Below are 27,856 nucleotides of genomic sequence, written 5' to 3'. Positions count from 1 at the left end.
ACCTGAGTTTTTGTTTGACGCATTGCAATATAACAGAGTGAAAGCTGTGAGAGGAGATATGGGGACATAGAACAAAAATTATACACTGTATCATAAGACACCTTGCTCTGCCCCACAACTCTTCCTAGAACACTTGGTTTTACACTAGCAAACCACAAACTTTTAAACAAAAACGCACACACAAAAAAAGGCATTAAACAAATGAATGGATAATACAACAATTTCATTTGTGGAAGGTGTCGAATGTGAGGAATCTAAAGATGACACCAAGGGGGCTTATTAATGGGTTGAAATAGCGCAGCACAATTGTCCAAAATCTCCCATTTCATTCAATGGAAGTCAATTGCAAATGTACAGAGTGGTGATGTATGTGTGTGTGTTTGTGTGTGTAAGCCCTATGAAAACAAGAAGTAAGTTTATAGGTACATGAAAAGATGGAAGAGTAGACCTGAAGGTGCATTTTTTTTAAGTTTTTTTTTAAGTTTTTTTTTTTTCTATCATAGATTAAATACACAAAAGATAAAGAAAAAAATAGCAGCCTTTTCTGTACAGACATAGATGAATATCTGAACCATAAAAAATTTATAAAAGGGACACAAAATGTGTATGTAAATGACGCTATGACCTCACATTGAACTGTAAGGACCTTCTACAAAGTCTTAGCAAGGAAAAAAGTCCCTCCCACCCAAAAAAATTATTTATAATATATATATATATATATATATATATATATATATATATATATATATATATATATATATATATGAGGCGCAAGATAGGAACTTCAGAGAGACGTGGTGACAGCAGGGGTTTGCGGGAAAGTCTGATGTTTTAGAACATTCCAGCACACACAAACAGGATGTCACAATTCCAATTAAGATGGCCTACAAACTTGTTGTTCTGGATATACCAATACCATTTTCTGCAAAAAAAATCCATTTTTAAAGACAGTATTTTCCAATTATTCTCTGAAAAGCAAAGCTTTGCACTTTGCTGTGAACCCCTGTCTGTTTTTTTGCTATATTTTGCCAGTTTTCTCCAGATTGTGTTATGTATATATATTTACAGATTTAGCCCACTACCCACCTCAAACACGCAAAAAATAAAAATAAAAAAAAAATCCTAAAATAAAACAAAAACCTTAGTTACAGAGTAAAGTTCCCATGAAACAAAAATCGAATAAAGTGTGCATGGGCTTGTGATATGAAAAGTGACTTCATACATCCGCACTGTCCATGCTGTAAAAAAAATAAAAATAAAATAAAAATCTATTTGGCAAAGACTGGCAGAATTAAATAAATTTCTGGGTTGCAATATGCTTTAACTTTACTAAAGGAGTCTTTTTAGAGTAGGCCAAGAGTAGAAAGTAGTTTATTTGCTTTCATCTGGCCCAAACCGTGAAAAAGAAGTGCTTTCAGCCTTGGTGTGTGAGAGCAGATACACGCTTACCGTGACACACAGAGTAAAATGGGGCATTGGTCTGACGTACTAGGTCCTTCCGTGAGCAAGTACACCAGTGCCAACTCAGCAGGAGGCTGAAGCCAAACCAATAGAGAAAGTGGATTAGTGTTTGCACTGATACGGAGGGAGGCTCCTGTGTGATAAGTCCTAGAGGTACACAAAGGACTGTACTTTCACAAGTGTCCGTCAGACCCCATGCCTGGATCAGCAGGCTGAGGACTGGGGAAGAGGTAGCGCTCTCTCATTTTTGCGCCCCCCATTCATGTGTGCGTACGGTTGCCTCTCATCAAAGCTTGCCCTCAGGACAACCACACCTGGGCCATTTTCAGCCTTGTGTCCCACATGAAGCTCTGATGTCTGCAGGGTGCATGATGGATCCAATGGAATGCTCTCCATGTTCTCTGCCTCCAGGTCCAATTCCTCCGTGTCTGGTGGTTTGTTCTCCTCACTGTAAAAGAAAGACACCTCCCTGAACGCTGGATCAAGCTCATCTTTAATGCTGCTGATTATCTCCAGAAAGGAGGGCCTCATTTTGGGGTTGTACTGCCAGCACATGCGCATCAGCTCGAACCTGAGACAAAAAACAAGAACAAGTTAATTACTGTAACGAAAACCATAAAATTAAAAAATAAAATGGTATAATCAATTATCAAAGAATATATGTAATACTAATTTGTTTTATTTTACTATTGCTAAGCATGTTTGCAAATCCTGTTGAAGCAAGCATATATGAATCATTGGACTGTGACAAACACTGTGGAATTTGCTGTAAACAATGTATAAAAAGAGCATGCATCAACTACACTAAATCCTACATACAAAAGACCAGCAAGAAACAGGTTATAACAAAATCTTTACATGTGTGTATATTAAGTGAATATTCTCCCTACCAAACCCTGCACCCCATCCCCCTCTTCAATCCCAAAACAAAATACAAGACAAAACAAACCCCCTCCCCCACAGCTATTTTCCACTTGCCAAAATGCATAGCAAGTCACTGGCCTTGCCCCTGTGTGTGAACCCACAAATCTGTACAAAACATTTTACTTATGAAATTACAAGTCACAATCTCAAGCTAAAACATTGCCTATCAACATTATTAAATAGGTCTGCTTTCCAAAGCGAAGTGACCGCTATCATGCTGGACTGATTAATACTTCTTCTGCTTCAGGTAATCTATACTAGTATTATGTAGGGTCCAACATTTCACATGGGCACTCACTCTGCATTTAAGCATAGCAGAATGGATATAAGAAGAAATGTGGTATTGTTTATAAGAGAGAAAATAAGCCTTACATTCAAAAAGTGAAAGTATTCTCTACAAAACTTCCTGAAAAAGAGCCTGTAACTAGGAGAAGAGCTACCTAAAAGTTTCAAACATTAAAAAAACATATGTTTTCTAGTAATCATCATAACAAATAATAGGGCCAAGGCTTTTTGCATGAATTCAAAGGTTTGCTTTGCTTACAATGATCAACAACAAAAATGACAGTCACCATGAACTACAACCAGTCATTTCCCATTAATTATGTATTTTCCTGTAAGAGTCTCTCCTGCACACAGGATCTCTCCTGTACCATCCTGGCCCCTGCATGTGGGGTCCACTGTGGGGAAACGAGACTGAGCTGAGAAGCCAGACGTCTGACGTGTACATAGAGCCCTGTCACTTGACGCTCCCTGAGCCATTCCGTACTGACCATGCATCCAGCTCTTGCCATAAATGGAAGGCTTTTTTAATCCCCCTCTTCCCCTCCCGTGTGGATTTAATACCTTGTTTACTGAATCTCAAGGAGGAGCTGCCTCCTGCACAGGGAGAAGGAATCATGTGCACATAAGCACACCAGCCCCCCACTTGGAGGATGGAGATCTCTTTCATCCTCTAATAAATTTACAAATGAGCAAAAGAGGAAAACCTGCATATGTGAAATACAGATAAAAAGAACAAACGCGTACTTATTACTCAATATACGTACAATCCTGCATTGTATGCTCTGCAATAAGCAATGGCCTCTTAATTGTTAACATGTTCAGGAAAGCTTTCAATTTAGTGCAGGGACAGACTTCTTCCAACAATCCAGCTGCCGCTGTATTACTTTCCTCATATGGCACAGCCAGCTGCTGCTGAGTTATAACCAAAGCCATCACTATTAAGTGCCATGTAGGATATGGTATAGGGTGCCAGATAGCATAGAGAACGAGCCCATCACCCATGCATTTCATTCCCGTGTGTACCACCAAACATGAACACAAACACTGCTGCTCCTGAGAGACGAGTAAGAGGTTATGGATTGAGACTGTAAATCATCCCTGAGAAAAGAAATGGTTTATAATCTATCACTGATCTACTTGATAGTGATATATTAAATAAACCGTTTAAGGTCAAAAGTAGCAGATGTGTGTTGAAACCAGTTTGTCCTACTGACTATTCAAAGATGGTTGTTGTCTGCTCAGTTACTGTAGGAAACTATGATTCATACATTTATGATGCATGACTAAGAACTGTCCAGAACAAGGACTATGTGATCTCCCCAGCCACAGAATCCCCACAACTGATCAGGAAGTGTGGCCAAGGCTTATGAAAATCCCCTAAAAGGACAATTAGTCAGCCAGGCCTCCCCCAGCACAGGCCCCTTCATAAGAATCCTGTGATGTTCCTCTTTTAATCACAGTGAACATAAAAACAAACATGTTGTGAAGACAGCTAACGTACTCTGGTGGGGTTACTTTTTGTCCGAACTCCAATGAAGGATCTTGGTCAGTAAGAAGGAAGGAGGGGAACTGAGCTGGAACATTACTCTTGGAGAACTGACCACTTTAATTTCTACACAGAAACGCTCAACAATCCCAAAGATTGCACATTCTTTGGTCTGAATGCTCATAAGACTTCACAGAAGTTCAAAACCAGCCTTGGACAGTTATCTATTATTATTATCTTTTATTTATAAGGCGCCACAAGATTTCCGCAGCACCGTACCCAGTTAACAAGATGGGGCCCCTTAATTATTAGAACCGTACATAAATCCAGCATACATAACGAAAGTAGATAACTTAAGAAAGTTTAAAATAAATTTCTGCCAATTACTAAGATATGTCCCTCTTATGTACCTGCTCACATTATACATTTGGTGTATGATTAACTCAGACCATATACTCTGTAGGATTGGTCAGCGAGGTCTCTTCCAGACCTCCCTTCTTACCCTATCATTCTTCTTACCCTTAACACCAATTTAATGTATACAAATGTGAGATTATTTATTCTGTAACAGCCTGTATACATCCTGATGTAAAAAAACAGTCTATATGCCTTTTTCCTTCTGCACAATAAAAAAAAAAAAAATTGACCAAAAATTCAAACACAACAAAAAATAAATGGTCTAATTGATAAATGATAAACGACTGGCTCAATATTGCATTAGTGTGCACACTGACACGATGAACGATGTTCATTCCAAAACACATCATATCGTTTCATTAGATTTTTAAACCGGAATAAAAATCTTGTTTAATGCTGAAACTATGTCCTTCCAATTCTGCAGTGTGATTTTGCAAGTCACCGATATTTGGCGACTTTGCAGGGGAAATTTAAAATGGCAATGTCTTCAAAGGGAAGTGTTGCCTTTAAAGACATTGCCGTTTTAACCATCCCCTGCAGTCGCCAAATATTGGCGACTTGCAAAATCTGCACTTTAATACTTTTCCCCCCAGATCTTCATACGGTTTACATAGTCATGATCTTTACAGCTGATGGTTATGACAGATGAAGAGCACAGATCTGAGGCTGAATCTTGTAAAACATGTATAGTGTGTACACATGAATCGGCATGCTGATCGGGACTTTTTTTTTTCCATTTGTTTGTAAGATCCTTTCTTACTGATTTTCTGTAGTGTGTACCCAGCCTTAGTGTAGGCTGAGAAAACAAGACTATAGTGTCATCTAACGAAAACAATTTATGAACAATTCGCACTAAATTATATAAATAAAATGTATCACCACTGCTAAAAATTACCGCACACCAACAGTGCTGAACAACATATTCAATCCTTATTTATATGGTTTAAAAAAAATAAATAAATAAAAGAAAATAAATAAAAAATAGAAAAAAATTCCTGTACAATAATAGGGACAGTGAAAAAGTGACATCTGCTGATAAATGTATGGAGATGATAGGAGATGGGATTTCTGTCTCTGGTCAGTAGCCTGGACACCAGGGAGAGAGAAAGAACACAAAAAAGAAAGAACGTACAGCATGTCTGGGCAGTTATCTGGCTTCTCCAGGAGACCTCCTTCCATAACGAACCGGAGAACCTGTTCATTGGACATGCCATGGTACGGCTGCTCTGCCAATGTAGCTATCTCCCATAACACTACACCAAATGACCTAAAGGGGAAACACGAGAGAGAAATAAAGGACCCTGTTTACACAAGCACAATAATCTTTATCCAACGTAAATGCTTTCAGACAACCTCTGCTAATAAATATCAGACCAAACACATACCCAAATACCCTTTTACACATATAGCTGAACCCTCTTACAAACATTGCACTACATCTATCCACATAATAAATCTTAACTATTCCTTTTCATCTTCACCCCAATCCCATTCACCCCCCCCATCAGCATCATCGCTACCCGTTCACCCCTCTCTCAGCATCATCGCTACCCGTTCACCCCCTCTCAGCATCATCGCTACCCGTTCACCCCCTCTCTCAGCATCATCGCTACCCGTTCACCCCCTCTCAGCATCATCGCTACCCAGTCACCCCCTCTCAGCATCATCGCTACCCAGTCACCCCCTCTCAGCATCATCGCTACCCAGTCACCCCCTCTCAGCATCATCGCAACCCAGTCACCCCCTCTCAGCATCATCGCAACCCAGTCACCCCCTCTCAGCATCATCGCAACCCAGTCACCCCCTCTCAGCATCACCGCAACCCAGTCACCCCCTCTCAGCATCACCGCAACCCAGTCACCCCCTCTCAGCATCACCGCAACCCAGTCACCCCCTCTCAGCATCACCGCAACCCAGTCACCCCCTCTCAGCATCACCGCAACCCAGTCACCCCCTCTCAGCATCACCGCAACCCAGTCACCCCCTCTCAGCATCACCGCAACCCAGTCACCCCCTCTCAGCATCACCGCAACCCAGTCACCCCCTCTCAGCATCACCGCTACCCAGTCACCCCCTCTCAGCATCACCGCTACCCAGTCACCCCCTCTCAGCATCACCGCTACCCAGTCACCCCCTCTCAGCATCACCGCTACCCAGTCACCCCCTCTCAGCATCACCGCTACCCAGTCACCCCCTCTCAGCATCACCGCTACCCAGTCACCCCCTCTCAGCATCACCGCTACCCAGTCACCCCCTCTCAGCATCACCGCTACCCAGTCACCCCCTCTCAGCATCACCGCTACCCAGTCACCCCCTCTCAGCATCACCGCTACCCAGTCACCCCCTCTCAGCATCACCGCTACCCAGTCACTCCCCCCACCCCCAACATCATCACTGTCCATTCACCCCCCCCCCCCAACATCATCACTACCCATTCACCCCCCCCCCCCACATCATCACTATCCATTCACCCCCCCCACCCCCCCCTCCAACATCATCACTATCCATTCACCACCCCATCTCTGCATCATCACTACCCATTCACCCTCCCACTCAGCATCACTACCATTCACTCCCCCCTCCTCAGCATTATCACTAGCCATTTCAGAGCGCTCTGTGTCTGCATAGCATTCTCCTCCTACTGCAGCGGTCGGAGAAAGACAAATTCCCTGATTCACATAGGGTACGGAAATATAAAAAATATCTTGAGATGTGTATATGCATGCAAACTTGTGCAATTCATTTTAGTGCAACTTCGTAAAACATTTTTAGGCTATGATAAAATCAATGCAGTATCACTTATTACCAGACATCAGAGTGGGTGGTAAAAACACCATCCTTGAGGGACTCTGGAGACATCCAGCGCACTGGAAGGAGACCTTTCCCTCCCTTTCGATAATAATCCGTCTCATAAATGTCTCGAGTCATTCCAAAATCTGGAGAGAAAAATAAAACGTGCTTATGGGGTACAATCAAAATTCTGAAATATCTCCTGTATGCAGAGACAGGAACTTTGGGTAACTAAGTAAACAATTACAAATCAGGGGCACTACCTATATTATACTAATTACGTGTGTCCGATCTATTTGCTTAGCTGGAGTCATTACAAGCAGACAGGCCTACAACCGGAATATTATAGAGAAGTGAGATATGCCTAAACTACTATACATCTCCATAACATTTCTTCTAAGAGTAATGCCTGCTCAGCATTAACGAACAATACTTATTAGATAAAATACAATACTTACCTCCACGTTACAGCAACATCAGGGATTTCTCTTCACCCCTCCCACCCCCCCCACCTCCGCCCCATAGGTTTGTGAAGGGAAATCTGCGATGTTGCTGTACCGTATTATATTAAAAAATGCGCAGCTGTGATATACATCCAAACATTGCCGCTAATTAAATATGTCCCTAAGGATTTAATAAGTGTTCCTATCACCAAGAATAGTAGTTGGAATGTTTGTGGGCACTTGATTTAGAAAAGCTATGATGTTTCAACCCTCTTTCACATGGTGCATTCCCCGATGCAGTACTCCCTCTCAGCACGTTACTAGGGGATTGGTTGTTGTGCATAACTGCATAGCAACCATCAACGTCTTATAAAAATGGAAACAGAAGTGATTAATTTTAATTTAGGATGAGGTGATCACACACATTAAAATAAGAAAAAAATTTTTTTTTATTATTATTGTTGTTTTTTCATTTATTTATAAGATTCCGTAGCAGATATAGAAGCAAGTAACAAACAGATGAGATAATACATATAAGTAGCACAGATGAGTGTGAGTAATGCTATGGGGACTCACACAGACTGCAGCAAAATACATGACAGGACGTACATGGGAGTCAGACAAACGCAGACATGGGACAATAGGTAGATTCTAGAGGATTTTATAAATATAAACTGTATAACATGATCCAAAAGCACATTTAGAAAGCTACCTATATATATATATATCATACTTGCTATTTGCTCTACAAGTTTGTTTTTTTTAATCTATCCCCCCACCTTAGACAGGACATACCAGCAAGAATGTCCGAGATTTCAGTTAAGAAAGCAGATACAGTATAAAAAAAAAAAAAAAAAAAGAAAAAAAAGAATGGTGGCCCATATCTGGGGAGCGGAAAATACATCATCTTGTTTCTGTGTTAGTGAAAACTCTTATACTAGGTTTTAAAGACAACAATGGGTCTTTATGTGGGAATACCAGGTAAACGTCACAATTTAAACTAGGGAAGGTGCACTACCCCTTGCATATTTAATGCATTTTCCCACTAAGAATCAGTGCTCCATGATTAACTACATAATAAGTAGAAGATGCGTTATTGGTGATCTCCAGGAAGCTAAGTTTCCAGCTAAGCACATACAGTTAGAAAGCATGTTGCTGGCTCCTACACCCTCACGAACACTGGTTCACCCCACAAGATGGCCACTGTACCGCCAAGATGTGTAGACAATAAAAAAAAACTTCCTGTTTTATGTACCCGAAAATAATACATCAAAGAGTTACCTCCAATTTTGACTGTGAAATCCTCAGACACCATGCAGTTCCTGGCAGCAAGGTCCCTGTGAACAAACTTGTTTGCATTTAGGTATGCCATTCCATCTGCAATCTCCCCTGCCATCTGGATCATCTTCTTCAGAGAAGGGGGAGGCTGCCCAGGGTTACTCTAAAATGTAGAGCGTAATGATCAGGCATTAAACGCACACACACATTTCATCAATGCCTTTTAAGGTTAAAGACTTGAATGCAGGTATTGGTATTAACACTTCTCTATCTAGTGCCAGCATAACATGGTAGGTTCGGGGACATTGAGGGACATTTATGAAAAGTCATGCCCGGGGTGGGGTGGGGTGGGGTGGGGTGGGAACGCCTGTAGCCCTAGTGCAAACAAAAAGATCTAAAATACATTTTTTTTCAGTTTCAGGAGAATGGACTCAAACACCGGATTGGTTGCTTTAGGTTATAGAACAATTTTACTGTTCACAATAGAATGATACTCAGATATTATTTCACCAAACTTTTTTTTTTCAAAAAGTTCATAAAAGAGTACCCATACATCAACATAACATGGAGCACAATAGTGAATTTGGTACAGTACATATAAATCCATATGAATAGATTCAAGGTAAAAGTCACAGCACACAATGTTCTCTGCCGTCTAGCTCCAAACATACTGTGTTTCCACAGTGATTCTGAGTGGAGGCAGCTACGCAGTTATGCTTATTAAATGGATACCTCTCCTTATTCTGAAAGTGTACCTGTCACTTCCTCACAAAGGAAGCAGTCAATATTCATGCGATTGCAGATTAGGAATACACTAGGAACTCGTGACACTAGTTCTTAATGAATCCATAGGCTTAACATTGGATGAGCCAACAGATATATTACCAATACGGTGTGTAGGCAAAGAGTTCACTCTAATTGTGGCTTTTACCAAGTCTAAATGCATTGCTAAACAAAGCAGACAGTAAAAGAAGTGTTTTGTAAATGCATTAAAATAAAAAAATAAAAGAAAGAATGTTCAGCCTCAGACTTCAGAGAATGTTTTGCAAGGAACGCATGGTTGTCGGTGGCAGCCTGTCATTACATTGACCGAAGGGTCTACTTAGTGGGAACATCACACACACTGTACTCTGCCACATCAAGTGCCCAGACACAGCAAGACGCTACTTATGGATCATATAGCCATTTTGAGAAAAAAAATAAAAATGTATTAAGTGTTTTTTAATTTTAACGAGAAAATAGTTTTGTATTCTGATAGTCCCTCCCCTGCCAATGTTAAAGGTACAGACACTTACTATGTGATACACTTTCTTCTCTTTCCGATTACAGAGCATCTTCCCAGTAAAAAAAATAAATGTATAACAGACAACTGCAGAGAACAGTGGACTATTATGGTACTGTTGCACAGATAACGGTAAAATGTTGTTGTAATCCAGGAGGAAGGGACGGGGAGGCGTCAGGCAGTGGTCTAGTAGTCTTTGGTGAATAGGTGAGTTTTGAGGGAGTGTTTGAAGCATTGAAGGCTGGGGTAAAATCTGTCAATACATTCCCCTGCGCTGTATTTGTTGCTATAGGTAACCGCATCTTTCTTCTGCTACACACATTCACCGGCTTTCATAAATATCCCCTGTTTTACAAGATCTGGGGCTCACACATCACACATAAGCGCTAGACTACAGCGGTAACTTTGCCTCTGTTCAGTGACAATTAGACAACTCCCAGATCGCTCTCTAGTTCAGTCGTCAGGGAACAGGGGTAAATTACCCCAAATGGGGTAAAAATGAAATTCCTGGGGGTAATGCTGCTGATTCACATGCTGTCAGTTGGATTGTAGACCCCTTTAAATGTGAAATTGCCAACCCTTGAGGCTCTTCTGGTACAACAGCAGAGGCACTTCTTGAGCTTCAATGGAATAATGAAGCACGTATTGATTTGAAAACAAAGCAGATCTGTTATATTTTGGATGTCAACAGCTGCAAAGGCATTCAAAATTGCACATGAGGAGGCAGTCAAAAGTTTCTGCCTTTTACAACAACCTACCTTTGCGAACAAGGATTTTCCACTCTAACGAACATAAAAACAAAGTAGAGAAATCGTTTGGACGCTGAAGACTGTATCCAAATTGCTCTGACATCAAAATGCCCCAATATTGATGCTCTCGTATCAAAAATGAAGCAACATCATTCTCCAAAACCTTAAGTTTAAGCTTTCAAAGACATTTTGAATAGATTCAATAAAATTTTGAATTCCAATAATAATATATGATTTCCTTCCTTTCAAATCAAGGGGGTAACGTCTGTGTATGTAAATATATTTGGGGGTAAAAAGGTAAAAAAGTTCCCTGACCCCTGCTCTAGTTAGTAAGACAATAAATATACCTAATAATGTCTAGCAGCATGTATGCTAGCAAGCCAGCCTCAGCTTCCCCCCAGCATGATAGATTTATATGTTTAATCACTGTGGGCCTGATTTAGACTTGGACAGCTGCGGACTGTAAACATGCGCTCTACTGAACTGTGCAGTAAAATGCGACCGCATTGAGAATTTCAAGTAAATTGCACTTGTGGCCCCTTACACATGGAGAGGCGGATTGTTGGTGGGAAGTGCAATATGAATATATCAGGAGATGCAGCTTAGAAACAGACGTCACATCGGCGTCCACAAATGGTATGTCTCCTAAGACTTGCTGTAAAGATATGTACAGATGGTAATGGCAGCATCAACATGTAACTACTGTCAGAATCAAAACAGAACTACAAGCACCAGCATGCCCATGACTACCAGAGCAGTCATTCTCATAGTAGCCCCACAGTTCTTTACCTTGGCAAAACCATATTGAGTTGCAGGCAGGCAAATTTTAAATACATGGACAGATTTAGAGTTAGGAGGGGGAGCACATCTTAGCCAACTCTAAATTGCAGTGTAAAAACCTCCTTTAGCGAGATTTACTCTTGGCTCTAAAGGAGACTGATTATATCTGGTGGTGTCTTTAGTCCATGTTCACTAAACAGCTTACAGAAGCTCTAGTTGCTAAGACCTGGCTCTGTCACCAGCAGCAAGAACGTTACTAAAGACACCGGTCTACTCACAGCTAATATACGTATTATCTGAGATTTAGCTCAGAGAGATAAGTGACTCTCCTGTCTGGGAATACAAGCTGCAATGTTGTGAACTGGAGAACAAAGCCAAAGTCAATATCTATGAGAATACAGAAAACCAATTCACCAGAAACCAGTGACATCACTGAGGCATGAGACAGTTCGGCTCTCTACATAATTGTGTTTGCAATGCATTTAGTGCATGTTAAAATGCAGTTAGATACGCATATATACTGCTTTTTGCTAATGTTTGAATTTTCATATTATAGCCCTATAGATAAGAGGATGTTGTTCTCTTGAAACTGAATGCATATATGAATGCCTCTAAACTTGTTCCCATTGAGGTACACGTACGTTTTTAACGGCGTTGACGCACTAACATGGAAGGAATGTAAAAAAAATTAACTTCTGCGCAAATAAAATATGGACGCTCTCATTTGGCACAATCATTTTTATTCTCACATGGCTTAATGTTGATGTAGGCCAAATTGGCTGTCTCCACTGACAGGTACACTGGTTTAAAAGATTTGCTACCATGGCTCTCTCTAAAATGCCTTGTTTTGAACACTTAACCCATGTTCTGCACAAAAAAAAGCACTAATGAAATTAAATGATGTGGCATAGTCATTAAGCAATTAGCACATAGACATTGCTATGATTGGGCTTCTTGTAAAACACACTTGCGTTAAATGTGAGCATAGCTTTTATTGTTTATTTTGAACACCTAACATTGGAATTTAGAAAGCTGGTGATGGCAAGGTCACAAAAATATGCTTGGAATATAGCACTGGAATCCAGATAGCCAGTCTTGGCTATAATTAATGTCGGCCTTTAAACATTCTTACAATGGTACCTGGCACAAGGTTGATTTATTGTCTGAGAAGAGGGGACCATGGAATGTGGAGAATGAATCGAGAGATTAGCCTTGAATAATCACCCCCTCCCCCTTAATGGGTAAAGCCTGGAGGTGAAACATATACTCCTGATAAATTACAAGTACCAATGAAAATACTTAAGGGTATATCCAGTATCTTGATATGAGAGGTGCTTCTGTATTCAACGATAATCACCGTCCTCCACAAATAAGTGTTGGTCTAGCACTAGTAGTATACTTGTTATTTTACTAGAGATTGAAATATTTAATCCTGAAATGTGATGTCTGCACTCCTGATGCTGAAGTAGAACATATGCTGATTTGGGAAAGGGGATGTAGCTACAATTTAAAATATTGCAGGAATGTGACAGAGCAGTAGCCTCTATTACTGGAACTGGTCTCATATGTAAAAGTGTACCTGCCTTCGATGCACACAATAATCCGTCTCATAAATCTTATTTCCGTCCACAAAATTGATATGTGTAGGTGGCTGTTCCACTTCTTCACAAATCATTATTTAAGAAAAGTACAATGAAAAAAAGTTAAGGGAATGCAGGCCCTGTGGATCTATATGTATTTACAATTGAGGATGACAGAAGCTCAGTCCTGCTTGCTCATATTACCCTTTTAATTTCATTTCCTTTCTCAATCTAAAGCAGAAGCCTTTGCTCCTTCTTTGTCAACAGCTTCTCTACCCCTCTTCCTGTTGACTTCCACCTGCACCATTTAAATGCCTTTAAATAGCTGTGCTCCAGATGTAACATGCAGTTGACCCTTCGTGCCTGCTTGCAATCAATAATCAAGAAGGATGTTCTAAGCTGGGTAAAAACATCCTGGAAAGGGGTGGGGGTTTAATCTGGAAGCATTTCTTTCTGGTGTAGAGCGCCATGCATGACCGTCAAAATCTTCTCTTCTTAAAAATAGCGCACCAACATACTCTAATATCAAGTTAGAAAAAACACCTTTTAGTCTGCAATGGTAAGGATTGCCAGATAAATCCAAAAATATCCAATTGTCCAAAAACGGACAAGGAAAGCCAAATTACAGTTCACCAAAAATTGTAGGCTACAGGTTGGAGAATATACAGCTCTGAATAAACAATTTTTTGTCAGTTTTACAGGTGAAAAATAGAGGGAGGGAAACATACAAAATGAGGCAACCATAACAAAAAAAATGAGTTTCCAGAGAAAGCTAACAACATAAAGTTAAGCCATTTTACATTGGGGGAAATTAAGTGGAGATGTAGAGACAGGGAAGAGTGTAGAGAGAAAGGAAGGGTGGGGCGAGAGTCACTAGACGAGAAAAACACCGAACATTAGATCGGGGATAGATCGAAAAATGTGATGAAAGGTTGAGGGGGCCCTTAGAACACCATACAGGAAGAGGATCCATGGTACTCAGTCCAAGGACTCCAGACACAATTAAATTGGACTGGAGTATGGCAGAGAATAATTGTGATGTATTACATGTGGTATTATTATTTTCGTACACACAAACAGTATATACATAAAACAAGGACAGACAAGGCGGCAAAATACATGCATGAAAACAAAGCTCTCATTAGAGAGCTTACATTCTAAATGGATGAGGGTAAAAAAAAAAGAGAGGTAAAGCTGCCATACACGATTAATAATAGATAGGAGAGGAGGTGGGACTGGGTTTTTCCAGAGAAAATAATTTGGCATTTCACGGCACTAAGAATGTGTGTAATTAGTTTCTGGGTGTGTTTTAGGACCCTAAAAAAAAAAATCGAGCAAGAGAGTAGAATGTATGAGAGAGAGGGAGAGAAATCTGCGCCAAGTGTTGAGTGCCAGTGTATTTTAGCTTTGTTTCATTATCTATCTTCCCTGAGCTGAAACTTGTATAGAGGTGTGCGCTTCACACCACAATATGCTGCTTCTTCCACTATCTACTAACCCTGTGTCTCTCTACAGCTCACATGCTCCTGTCACTTGCACCCCTATTCTTGCTAACCATCACATAAGACAACAGGTAGTTGCCTCCCACAAGATCAGCAGCGTCATCTCATGGAATGGAATACATCCGCTACTGTGAGCACTCTGAGGACATGATTGGGCGCAGGTTGTTCTTTTCACACCCATTTCAAAACTGTGAGCATATCAAAGATGAGAGGAAGATTTAAGACACTGTGACCCTAATTACACTCAAACATTTACTAGTTGTACAACATTGTAAAATATTTTTGTGTTATTTAAATAAAAAAATAATCATGCCAAATATGTATTTAATTTCCGGAGGTTATAATAATTGTATTATAACAAAGGCAAAGAACATTTATGATGTTTTATTGTTCCACAAATGTTACAAAAGCACTTTATTCAAAAGTCTCTAAGATAGAAACTGTATTTTAGGAAGTTGGGAGCCGTTTGGGAGGGGAAGTGGAAAAACAGGTTGGTGCTATAATATGATTAATAAGTTAAAAAAAAAAAGGTAATTTTTTATGACTGGTTATAAGAGTAGATTTGGCGTTATCATAAATTCTTTGTTTCACTGACCTCTGTGTCTGGTCGTAAAGATCTTAGGTAGCTTTTGAGGTCTCCTCGAGTCATTAACTCCATGATGACAAGGGTGGGTTGACCCTGGGAAACGACACCTAATAAACGCACCTGTAAAAGAAAAAGACATAGCAGTAACATGACTAACAGGGGGAAAAGGACTGGTAAATAGGTGCATGGTCATATCAACATTGGAAACATATCAAAATATACTAAAAAGCGGAGCCAATTCACTTACCACATGGTGACAGTTGAATTCCTTCATCACTGATGCCTCATTTAAGAACTCTATCCTCTCCCGCATGCTGGCTGCCTCATTCACAGTTTTTATTGCCACTCTGGTCTCCGTCTCATCTTTTACTACCCCTTTGGCAATTCCTTCGTACACCATACCAAATGATCCCTGTCCCAGCTCACGATTCATTGTTATCTTCTCGCGGGGAACCTCCCACTCATCAGGAACATACACTGCATGAGAAATACAGACAATGTTATAAACCATATAGATCCTAACAGATTAAAAGATAATTCCTTGGAAAACGCTTTCTAAACGTCAAGCCCTACCATAAAAATGAAGAAAGATCAAACAAATTATATTTTTGAGGTTAGACTAGAATCCTAAATCAATTTTCTTGGTTACACATTAGGGTATATTTAATAAAAGAGAGCAAGTGACAACATGGATTGTAACTGATAGAATCCAGATGATAGTCCTCATAAATTGCTGAAATCTGACTGGTTGTCAGGGGTTACAGCACAATTAGTCTCCGTTATTCATGGTTGGCTTATTTAACATAATGGTTCTATGCACACAAAGGTGCTGTAAACCCACAGCAACCAATCAGAATCCTTCCAGTTTGTAAAATGTACTAAAATAATATGTCAATATCTGATTAAAATCCAGGTTACTGAATACCTTTGCATTTTTATTGTATATCTCAAGAGTGAAAGGACTTCAGGATTGCAAAGGGTATTGAACTAGTCACCTGCACACATTGGAGGTGGCCATTTTCTGAGGGGTTTAGATGTGAGAATGCAGATTGAAGCCTCAGCAATGTCACTGGTTCAGAGTGATTCTAGCAGCTGATTATTTGCCTTCATTGTCAGTAGGTAACCAGTCCACTAAGAGTATGCAGACCATATACATAGGCATAGCTCATATCATCTGTGAGGACACCGGGGTTATTACCAAAGCTCTCTAGATACCCGGTCCTCTAGGTTCACAGGTCACACAGGTAAGGAGACAGGAAAGAAATAATAATCCCTTTTATTAAACAAAGTGCACACACTTAGTAAAATACAACAGTGCTCCCCAAGGAGAAACTTGTTCCCCCCGCCAAATATATCAAGTGTCAGAAAATCACCAGTGCAAGTAAAACTCCCCAACAAAATCCCCAGCAGGTTACCTCCAAGCACAGAGTCCTAGCAGGCCCAAACTCCTGGTAATAAAATCCATAGCTGACAATCCAAGTGGGCCAGGTTTTCTGATCCTTAAGGTGGGTCTGTGTATCTTGCTGATCCCAGCCGCTCGGCCAACTCTCCACCAGCTTGGTGGGACCCTGGGTATCAGTCTCCCTACGGATGTAGGCTCACCAATTCCCCAGAATCTGCGAGTGTCTCCCGATGGAGTGGTAACAGAATCAGTCCTAGAGGTACACTGTCCGATCTCTGTCAAGAAGCTCCTGCCTCAAGCATTCCTTTAAGGCCCTGCGAGAATACGGTTACTCTCTAACAGGTCCTTGCTGTCTCCAGATTCTCCAACAACAACCCCCATCCCCCAGACAGCTCCTTTTTGGTCCCTTCTCACCACCCCCCCCCACTCACTGTCCTCTTGTGATTGGTGGTGTGAAGAGTTTGGGTGGTAACCGGGGTGGAAATAGTGCATGACATCAGTGGTCACCCCTTGCTGTGATGGTGCCATTCAGACTGTGTTGCAGACTTGCTAGAACAATAGTTAGCAAACAGGGAGAGACCCCCTACTGATTTTAGATAAGGTCCTGACCCTCCTTTTTTTAACCCGTTCCACTACTTTTTGATGTCACAGGGTCCACAGCTGATTCACACTTCCTGTGAGCTGCCTCTCCCCTCCCTCTCTGGACACCACAGTAATAACAGATCTGGCCACCGGGCGGCATTTAATAACAGAGTGGGCCATGGTTGTTCAATTGGCCCACTGAGGACAGACCGGGTTGGCACGATATTCTCAATATAAGGCCCGGGTCTGTCACATACCTCCCCCTTATTAAATCAAGGGGACAGTTGGAGTCTGGTGGTCGGGCTCCAGATGTTCTCCTTGGCACGGTGGGTTCCTTAATGAAGGGTTCTCCTCCTCTCTTCTGGAGAGTCCGTCCGCATTTGAGTGGTCTTTTCCCTTTTTGTGCGAGATAGTAAAGTTATAACCTTGTAATGCTAAACTCCACCGTAATAACCTCCCATTTTCCCCAGCAGATCTTTGTAACCAGTAAAGGGGGTTGTGGTCTGTAATTACTGTGAACTCTTGCCCATAAATGTAGGGTTGTAATTTCTTTAGGGCCCACACTATGGCCAGGCATTCTTTTTCAATGGTGGCATAGGCTACCTCTCTATCCACCAGCTTTCGGGATAAATAAACTACTGGGTGCTCATGCCCATCCTCCCCCACTTGGCTGAGCACAGCACCGAGTCCACACCCTGAAGCATCTGTCTGTACCAGAAATCGTTTCTTGAAGTCTGGGGCTGCTAACACTGGGGACTGGGTCAATGCTGCCTTCAGAGCGTCAAAGGCTCCCTCGCACTCTGGGGTCCATTCTATACGTCTAGAGTATTTTTTCTTTGTCAAGTCAGTCAGGGGCCTGGCAACAGTGCTATACTGCGGCACAAATTTTCTGTAGTACCCTGCGATCCCGAGGAACGCTCGTACTTGCTTTTGGTTGGTGGGTCGGGGCCACTGAACAATGGCTTCTACTTTTGCCGGTTCAGGTCGTATGATTCCCCCACCAACACGGTGCCCCAAGTATTGCACTTCTGCCATGCCCATGAAGCATTTGTCTGGGCGAATGGTCAACCCTGCCTGCCTGATTCTCCTCAGGACCTCTGACACCTGCACTAAGTGATCCTCCCACGTCTGGCTGAAGATGGCAATGTCATCTAAGTAAGCCTGGGCAAATTCCTGACACCCCCCCAACAGGTCATCAACCATCCGTTGGAATGTGGCTGGAGCATTTTTCATCCCAAACGGCATTGTCGTACATTCAAACAATCCCAGTGGGGTTATAAAGGCTGACCGCTCCTGAGCCTCGGGGGTGAGGGGAATTTGCCAATAGCCCTTACTCAGATCCAAAGTTGACACAAACTTGGCTGCCCCTAGCCTGTCTAGTAGCTCATCTATTCGGGCCATGGGATAAGCATCAGTGGTGGTGACCTCATTTAGTTTACGGTAGTCCACGCAGAAGCGGGTGGTCCCATCCTTCTTCGGGACCAATACCACCCCTGCAGCCCATGGACTATTTGACTTCTTAATTACTCCTAAGGCCAGCATTTCCTCTATCTCCTTCCGTACTTGGGCCAGTACAGCGGGGGTCATGCGGTATGCTACCTGCCTTATGGGCTTCTCCTCCCCCGTGTCTACATGGTGGGTGGCTAGGTGGGTACGACCGGGCTTACAGGTAAATTGGGCCTGCTCCTTCTCCAGTACCTCCCTCATTTCCTGCCTCTGTCCCTCTCCTAGCTGCGTCCCCACTGTCACTGTCTCCACCCCCTTTTCCTCTCTCACCTCCCCTATCATCTCCAGTAGGGGGTCTACCTCTGTGGGACCCATGGGGGGACAACACACCACCATTGCTGCCACTTGCCGTTCCACATAACCTTTTAGTCGATTGATGTGGAAGGTTTTCAGCCAGGTTTCCTCATCATCCAGCGCTACTACATAGTTAACCGGCCCTACCTGCCTCACCACTTTGTATGGGCCATCCCAGGTGGCTTGAAGTTTATTCCGTCTCATTGGGATTAGCACCATCACCTTCTGTCCTGCGTTCAGCTTCCTATCCTGAGCGTGGGCATCGTACCACTCTTTTTGTCTTGCCTGGGCTCCTTTTAAATGGCCTTGCGCCAGCTGCGCTACTCTCTTCATCCTCTCCCTCATCTTCTCTACATATTTAAGGATAGGCTGCTCATTGGCCTGGAATGTTCCTTCCCAGCTCTCTCTAACCAGGTCTAGGGGGCCTCGTACCCTCCGGCCATACAGAAGTTCGAAAGGAGAGTATCCGGTGGACTCCTGGGGTACTTCCCTGTATGCAAACAGGAGCTGCTGCAGGGCCCTGTCCCAGTCTCTCCCTTCAGACTGTACATATGCCTTCAGGAGGTGTTTCAGCGTTCCATTGAAACGCTCACATAACCCATTGGTCTGGGGATGGTATGGGGTGGTTCGTAGGGGCTTAATGCCCCACTTTTCCCATAGGGTCTGGACTAGGTCCCCTTGGAATTGGGTCCCCTGGTCAGTAACCACTTCCCTGGGATATCCTACCCGGCTGAAAATGTCCACCAGAGCCTGGGCCACATGCTCTGCGTCTATGGACGACAGGGCTACTGCCTCTGGGTATCTGGTGGCAAAGTCCACCAGGGTGAGGATGAATCTTTTTCCGGTGTAACTGGGGATGGCTAATGGACCTACGATATCTATAGCCACCCGGGCAAAGGGCTCCTCAATTATAGGCAGGGATTGTAGTGGAACTTTCTTAGGGGCTCTCCCTATTCTCTGACAGGTGTCACAGGAGGCTTTGTAACGTTTCACATCCTGGGTGACTTGAGGCCAGAAAAAAGTCCGCAACAATCGGGCCAACGTTTTTCTGGTCCCAAAGTGCCCCGCTGCTGGAATGTCATGGGCCAGCGCTAATAAATGGGTCCGGTAAGCCCATGGTACTACCAACTGCTTCACTTCTGTCCCTGGGTCTTGATCTAGGGTGGGGGTGACTACCCTATATAACAGTCCTTTGTCCCACACTACTTTACTGCCTGCCACTTCCCCTCCCCCAGCGTCTGCTGCACTCCTCAGTTTGGCTAGGAATGGGTCAGTCTGTTGGGCCTTCCTAAATTCCCTTCTGTCCTCCTCCCCCAAATCAATTTCTGGTACAACATCAGATATTTCTGGGTTACTCACCAACGGTGCTGCCTCTGGCTCCTTGGTTCTGGTTGCCGGGGTTAATCTTGGTGGTCTCCTTGGCGTTGCGGCTTCTTGTGCTGCTGTGGCTTGTGCTCGGCTCTGGCTGCGGGTCACAGCTTGCACAAAGTGAGTGACCAATCCCTGGCCCAAATCATTCCCCAAAATCACTTTTGCTGGTAGTCCATCCAGAATGCCCACCTCCACCATTCCAAATCCCGCCCCCCAATCCAAATGTACCCGGGCCACCTGAATATCTGCAAGATGGCCCCCCACCGTGGAAATCCGGACCTGCTGTCCCTCCATAACTTGGGATCTTTTAATTATATCAGGCTCCACCAGGGTCAGGGATGCTCCTGAGTCTCTCAACCCCTGGACCTTGCAGTCCCCCACCCACACGTCCTGTAGATGACCCTGCATATTCCTAGGGCTCTGCCTCCCTGCAGCTGCTTGACTAGGCATACTAGGGGCTCTCCATCTTGGTCGACTCACCACATACTCATCAGCTAGCCCTGCTGCCTCCTCCAGGGTCTGATGGTTTTCTGTCCGCCAGCCATTCCCGGATCTCTGGGGCCATTTTTAGAGTCAGCTGCTCCAGCATAATGAGCTCTTTAATTTGCTTAGCGGAGCGGGCCCCTTTCCCTTCCATCCATTTCTCGCAGGCCCTCTGTAGCTGGCTGGCAAATTCCTGGTGCGACTGTGACCCTCCTTTATTCAAAGTCCTGAACTTGTATCTGTAGGTCTCTGCATTTAACTGGAATTTTACCATCAGTGCCTTTTTCACTGTACCATAATCCCCACATTCGTGAGGGCTTAGAGCCTGGTAAGCTTCCAGCGCTCTCCCAGTCAGGCTGGGTCCCAGATATTTGGACCACTCTTCCTCCTCAATCCCATGCACTCCCATCAAGTTTTCAAAAACCTGGAGATGGGTATCAATGTCTGTGTCTGCCTCTTTAAAAATTGGGACTCCACTATATCCCAGCTGAGGTCTCAACCGGGCCTCTCCCCGACCTTCTACTCTCTGAATCTGGGGTACCTCATATGCTACCCCCAACATTGCTTGGAGTACGGCTGCCCTTTCATGCAGGGTTGCCCTTTCCCCCAGTGCTGTCAGCCAATCTTGCAGCACTGCTGGAGTGCCGGACGGTGGTCTGGGTTGTGTCCCACTAGGGGGTCTCTGTGGCTGGTCTTTGGCCTCCTCCTCTTCCACCTCTGACTCTTCCATCTCCTCAGGGTGGGCCTTTTCCCATTCCATTAGTTTGGCCACCAGAACTTCACGCACGTCTGTGTCATCAAAGTCCACCCCTTTGGTTCTGCAGAACCCCTGCAAGTGTTGTTTCCTTGCTTTCATATAGAATCTCTCTGTGGCTTTTAAGCTGATCTGCTCTGCTTCTGTGGCCATTCCTGCTGACTTCCTAGCTAGGGTTTTTTTTTTTTTTTTTACTAACACTGGTGCTGACAGACTGTTGCCTTGTGTCCTTACAGAGCCTGACCGTATCTGGATACGAGTCCCTGCGCTCTACCCAAACGTTGGGACTGTGTGATCCCACCGCTGCCACCAAAATTGTGAGGACACCGGGGTTATTACCAAAGCTCTCTAGATACCCGGTCCTCTAGGTTCACAGGTCACACAGGTAAGGAGACAGGAAAGAAATAATAATCCCTTTTATTAAACAAAGTGCATACACTTAGTAAAATACAACAGTGCTCCCCAAGGAGAAACTTGTTCCCCCCGCCAAATATATCAAGTGTCAGAAAATCACCAGTGCAAGTAAAACTCCCCAACAAAATCCCCAGCAGGTTACCTCCAAGCACAGAGTCCTAGCAGGCCCAAACTCCTGGTAATAAAATCCACAGCTGACAATCCAAGTGGGCCAGGGTTTCTGATCCTTAAGGTGGGTCTGTGTATCTTGCTGATCCCAGCCGCTCGGCCAACTCTCCACCAGCTTGGTGGGACCCTGGGTATCAGTCTCCCTACGGATGTAGGCTCACCAATTCCCCAGAATCTGCGAGTGTCTCCCGATGGAGTGGTAACAGAATCAGTCCTAGAGGTACACTGTCCGATCTCTGTCAAGAAGCTCCTGCCTCAAGCATTCCTTTAAGGCCCTGCGAGAATACGGTTACTCTCTAACAGGTCCTTGCTGTCTCCAGATTCTCCAACAACAACCCCCATCCCCCAGACAGCTCCTTTTTGGTCCCTTCTCACCACCCCCCCCCCACTCACTGTCCTCTTGTGATTGGTGGTGTGAAGAGTTTGGGTGGTAACCGGGGTGGAAATAGTGCATGACATCAGTGGTCACCCCTTGCTGTGATGGTGCCATTCAGACTGTGTTGCAGACTTGCTAGAACAATAGTTAGCAAACAGGGAGAGACCCCCTACTGATTTTAGATAAGGTCCTGACCCTCCTTTTTTTAACCCGTTCCACTACTTTTTGATGTCACAGGGTCCACAGCTGATTCACACTTCCTGTGAGCTGCCTCTCCCCTCCCTCTCTGGACACCACAGTAATAACAGATCTGGCCACCGGGCGGCATTTAATAACAGAGTGGGCCATGGTTGTTCAATTGGCCCACTGAGGACAGACCGGGTTGGCACGATATTCTCAATATAAGGCCCGGGTCTGTCACATCATCTCATACAAAAATACATTTTGTACTGCAACCACTGTCATAGCCGACGATACAAGATCATAGGAATACAGAACAAGCAATAGCAATGATAAACAAAATTGACCCTAGTCTGTGTGTGTATGTTAGGGAATTTAGACTAAGCCACAATGGGGCAGGGACTGATGTGAGTGAGTTCTCTGTACAGTGATGTGGAATTAGTGGTACTATATAAATAAATGGTGATGATGAAGCTTGCCTTCTCTGTAGAGGCGGGAGGATAGAAGGTGCCAAGTCTGACCCTTCCAAATCTAGAAGATTTAAGGGGATATGACACACAGAGGGAGGAGAGTAAATTCTTCAACAGATTAAGCCTCCCTAAGGCTCATAGAACCCAAAAGCCAGGTGGAAAGTAATTATGGGATAAGCAGAGGAAAAACAACAAGTATTCAGAAAACATAGGGTGGGTAATTAATATGCACTTGAAGAGATGTTTTGCTCAGATAGCTCCAGGGTACTGGTTCATCTGGTATTATCGTTGCTATAAACACTGTCTCAAATTTCTCCTGAAGGAGGGTCCCTGTTTTGAAAATGTTTTAGTGTCCAGTCATTGTGAGCTTGAAAGGCAATGTTATATGTGACAATGAGTGGTGAACCTAGACACTGTAACAAACTGTATGCCACTACATGTACAGGTGAGTCGATAGCAAACAATGGGACGACGTGGTTTTTAAGAGTCCTGCAAAAGTAATACTTGATTGTTCGGACACTGCCAGTATACAGAATTAAGGAGAAATTATTGGTCAGTAAAATGGTATGGATGGCCCTTTAACAGCATGTTTCTAGGTGAAACAACATTACAAAATCAGGACTTAAATAGAGATTGTATGTATTAGGAGAGAGGGCTACAAAGGCTGTACACATCACGGCAGATTATTTCCTGTAACTGAATGGTGAGCCAAGATAATCTCAATATTTTAAGACTTGGCTACTGCAGCTCTTTGGTAGCTGATCTGACCCTTTAAAGAATTTCATCATTTCAGTTTTAGCGCCAGCTAATCTCTTTCACGTCACAGACTGCCCACATTTTGTTTCCCCCTCTCTGAAAATCCCTAACCCTCAGCATTTCATAAATTCGTTTAAAATCCCTAATTTACAATTCCCCACTGTGCCCCCACCAACTTCAGATATGACCAAATTTATCAAAAAATTTCACTAATTCTTGTTTTCATCTTAATGGAATCTCCAATCTGAAATGTTTAACTCGTGACACATAAAATATAACTTCTATCTGAAATTGCCTCTCGCAAACTGAGAAACACACTGTTGCTACTATTTTACAACTAGGTTGTGCTTAACTGAACTTCCTAAGCAACATGTTTTACCGTGGAAAATAAACTGTGGACTGCACTGATTATATACATGGCTACAGATGCTGCCAGCCACCTAGCTAATTAAATGGACAAAGTGCATTTCTTAATTTTTGACATTCAATTTCATGCATAAGTCCTATTTTAAGTATGGAGCTAATCCAATAAATTGCAGTATCCAGCATAGTGGTTTTGATTAGGCAAAGCTATTCACGAGTGGGTGTCCCTTTAATGATCTTTACGCTTATGAGCATCAATGATGTGCACATTGTGCCATTTTCAGAAATGTTATCCTGTAAACTTGAAAACAATCTGTGCTTGGAGTATTGTACGTGAAAGTAGTAGGGTCACAAAGTATGACTTTTTGTAGGAACCACTCTTTGTACAAAAGCAATATAGAAAAGAGGAGGGTTGATTGTGCTAGAACTGGCACAGAATTTGCTCGCCAGTAGCTGAGTAAAGAAACCAAATAAGGTAAACTGTATTTATAGGTGCCAAACTGTGACACCAACAGCGCATAGTACACCTACATCACAAGTCTGAGATGCGACAGACCCTGAGGACAGCATTAGGTGTATCAGTGGTTATTTGAATTCTACTTACTTTCTGCTGCGCTGAAGTACTCAGGGTTCACAGAGGCGTACAGAACGCCATTTCCTAGTCGGTCATTGTTCCTGTGAGAATGAAACAGGTAATACTATTATCCATGTGCATTAACACCTTGTTGTATAAAATCAATATATACAGGTATATATTTCCTATTATGCAACAACACTGCTCCGTGGATATAATTGTATCTTAGTAGAGAGTGTTGTATCCCAAGGCAGTGAATACAAATAATTGCCAGATTACATAAATTCATGTATTATTGCAGGAGGATATGTACAAACCATTACATTAAAGTCATCTGACAGTGGAACACACATAAAAGCCAAGCGTACATAGGTTTCCCACCCATGCTATGTTTCATCTTTCTACTGACATACGAAGGAGCAGGTGAAGATCATAGATCCTCATGAGTTCCAGGTGTGCACATAGGCTTAAGATGAACACGGGGGCATGTTTATGTTAAGATGCCTCTTGTGTACCAGGAAGCATTGTTTCTCAATGATCCCTTGCTCATTGGCATGGCTGACGACTCCCCCCTTTATTTGCCAATGGAAAAGACATTATGGTGCTTTGAAAATTTATGAAACAATTGTTTCTTGCCAAACAGGAAAACTACAATTCTTCCAAGAACCACATATTTATTTAGTAATTGGTGACATCTGCTTAGAAGTTGGCACTACTTAATTTTTTTCACTTTGATGTTAGGAGGGGCCATACAAATAATTGACAAGTCAAGTTGTGCACAATTACATTACCACACATGACATATACACATGCCCAGACATACCCTGTAGTTTATGCTCTAATCCTACAGGACAAAAGCAGTTCCAAAGAATAACCATATACAAACACAAGCTTTTGTCATAAAGCAGAACCCAAATCTTCCACAATCACATGATAATAGAAAGAGAGAGACTAAACCAAAACAAAGCCACAAAACCTTAACATTAAAGTGACATTGTTGTTTGCTTTAAATAAGCGATGAAACATCTGAGATCAATGCATCTGTTAGTTTGTATACATGCACAAACAGGCCCCTGCACAATTAAATGACATCATCCCTGTGTGCACGAAGATCTAAGGAGGATCTTATACATGAAGCAACTTTTTACACAACACAGTTTTACTAGATGTTCTACCTCTTCCCCCCACATGACCCCGGTATCACTGTCCTCTTACCTCTTTTTGGTAACATAGCAGGTGATGAAAAAGATTGTCAGAAGCACTAAAACCGTGGTGACCGGAAGAACCACGGCCAGGTGCATGAGACTGTCGCTATCAGGAGCTGTACAAAAATAAGTGTGTCATAAGCAGGTACTGAAAAGGACAGATGAAACAACTGCATTTGATCTGCACCAGCACCAATATCACAAAAATGGACACCAGCATAATATATTAAATAAAAACACTACTGGGTTTCAGGGGAATACAAAACATTGGAACAACTTAATTCTACATTTAATTACAAACTCCCAGGACCACTGTCTTCACCTCATTCTGGATTAGTGGTGGCCCTTTCAGCTTCCAGGTGCTACATATTGATCATCTGAGTGTTCTTCCTGCTTTCTCATATATATCCATTGTGTGTCCTGAACCACCTACATTCTATTCATTCACTAGGAACTAGCGACATCAATAAGGCACAAAGGGGGAGAGTTAGTTCAACACTATGTGCCGATTGCCACCTAACACTGTAATGAATTTACACTAATGTTTCTGCGCACCACACTGTTCCGGAGACACATTGTGTTGAATTGTTCCTCCGCCAAAGTGTCTTGTGTCTCAGTGACAAGTCCTAGTGAATTGATAGGCTTAATTTCCATAAATACTGGGGAGGGGGGGCATTCACTGGTCTTATAGACTAGTTTTATCAACCATCTTTGCATATGCTTATAATTACACTACTACTTTCTAATATTTTATCTACCAGAAAATTATATTCTGTTAATAAAATAATAAGGTGATAAGCGTATTGGCAAAAGAATGATTGTGGATCTCTTCTATGGATAAGTTTACCTGATCATTCCCATGTGTCCTGTCTATTCAATACCAATATCTATTTTTTGAGGTAATGTGTATAAAATAGAATATTAGAAAGAGTTTATTCCCCTGTACAGCTCCTAAAGACACTACTCACATCTCTCTTTTACATAGAATGACACCTCGTCCGTCCATGAACCATTTCCAGACAGGGAAATGGCCCGCACCTGCGCAGTGTAGTTGCCTGGGTTTAGCCGGGTGAGTTTGGCACCTTCCATCTTAGCATAGTCATGCCTGGAGACACATTCCCTAGAGGGAGGCTACAATGGAATGGAGACAAATAGACTTCCTTCAGGTCACACAAGGTAGGCAACAATCATCATCATTTATTTATATAGCGCCACTGATTCCGCAGCGCTGTACAGAGAACTCATTCACATCAGTCCCTGCCCCATTGGAGCTTACAGTCTAAATTCCCTAACATACACACTCACAGACAAAGAGAGAGAGACTAGGGTCAATTTTTGATAGCAGTCAATTAACCTACTAGTATATTTTTGGAGTGTGGGAGGAAACCGGAGCAC

The 27,856-nt window shown here is 42.8% G+C and overlaps 1 protein-coding gene across 1 annotated transcript in view; it reads right to left on the bottom strand.

Annotated features, from left to right (window-relative positions):
* Positions 1-753: 753 nt before the first annotated feature.
* The window catches only part of IGF1R (insulin like growth factor 1 receptor), a 140,759-nt gene continuing 113,656 nt past the window's right edge, over positions 754-27,856 (bottom strand). Inside the window, exons 13-21 of the mRNA XM_075207699.1 lie at positions 27,430-27,592; positions 26,472-26,577; positions 25,287-25,357; positions 15,811-16,040; positions 15,573-15,683; positions 9,088-9,247; positions 7,380-7,509; positions 5,706-5,840; positions 754-2,032 (exon numbers count right to left, since the gene is read on the bottom strand). Coding sequence (XP_075063800.1) covers positions 1,666-2,032; positions 5,706-5,840; positions 7,380-7,509; positions 9,088-9,247; positions 15,573-15,683; positions 15,811-16,040; positions 25,287-25,357; positions 26,472-26,577; positions 27,430-27,592 — 1,473 coding nt within the window. The 3' untranslated portion in view covers positions 754-1,665. The remainder of the gene's footprint in view (positions 2,033-5,705; positions 5,841-7,379; positions 7,510-9,087; positions 9,248-15,572; positions 15,684-15,810; positions 16,041-25,286; positions 25,358-26,471; positions 26,578-27,429; positions 27,593-27,856) is intronic.

Source organism: Mixophyes fleayi, chromosome 4, assembly GCF_038048845.1.
Source record: "Mixophyes fleayi isolate aMixFle1 chromosome 4, aMixFle1.hap1, whole genome shotgun sequence".
Taxonomy (NCBI): domain Eukaryota; kingdom Metazoa; phylum Chordata; class Amphibia; order Anura; family Limnodynastidae; genus Mixophyes; species Mixophyes fleayi.
Note: the sequence above shows the minus strand (reverse complement) of the source record. Positions and strands in the feature narration are given on the sequence as shown.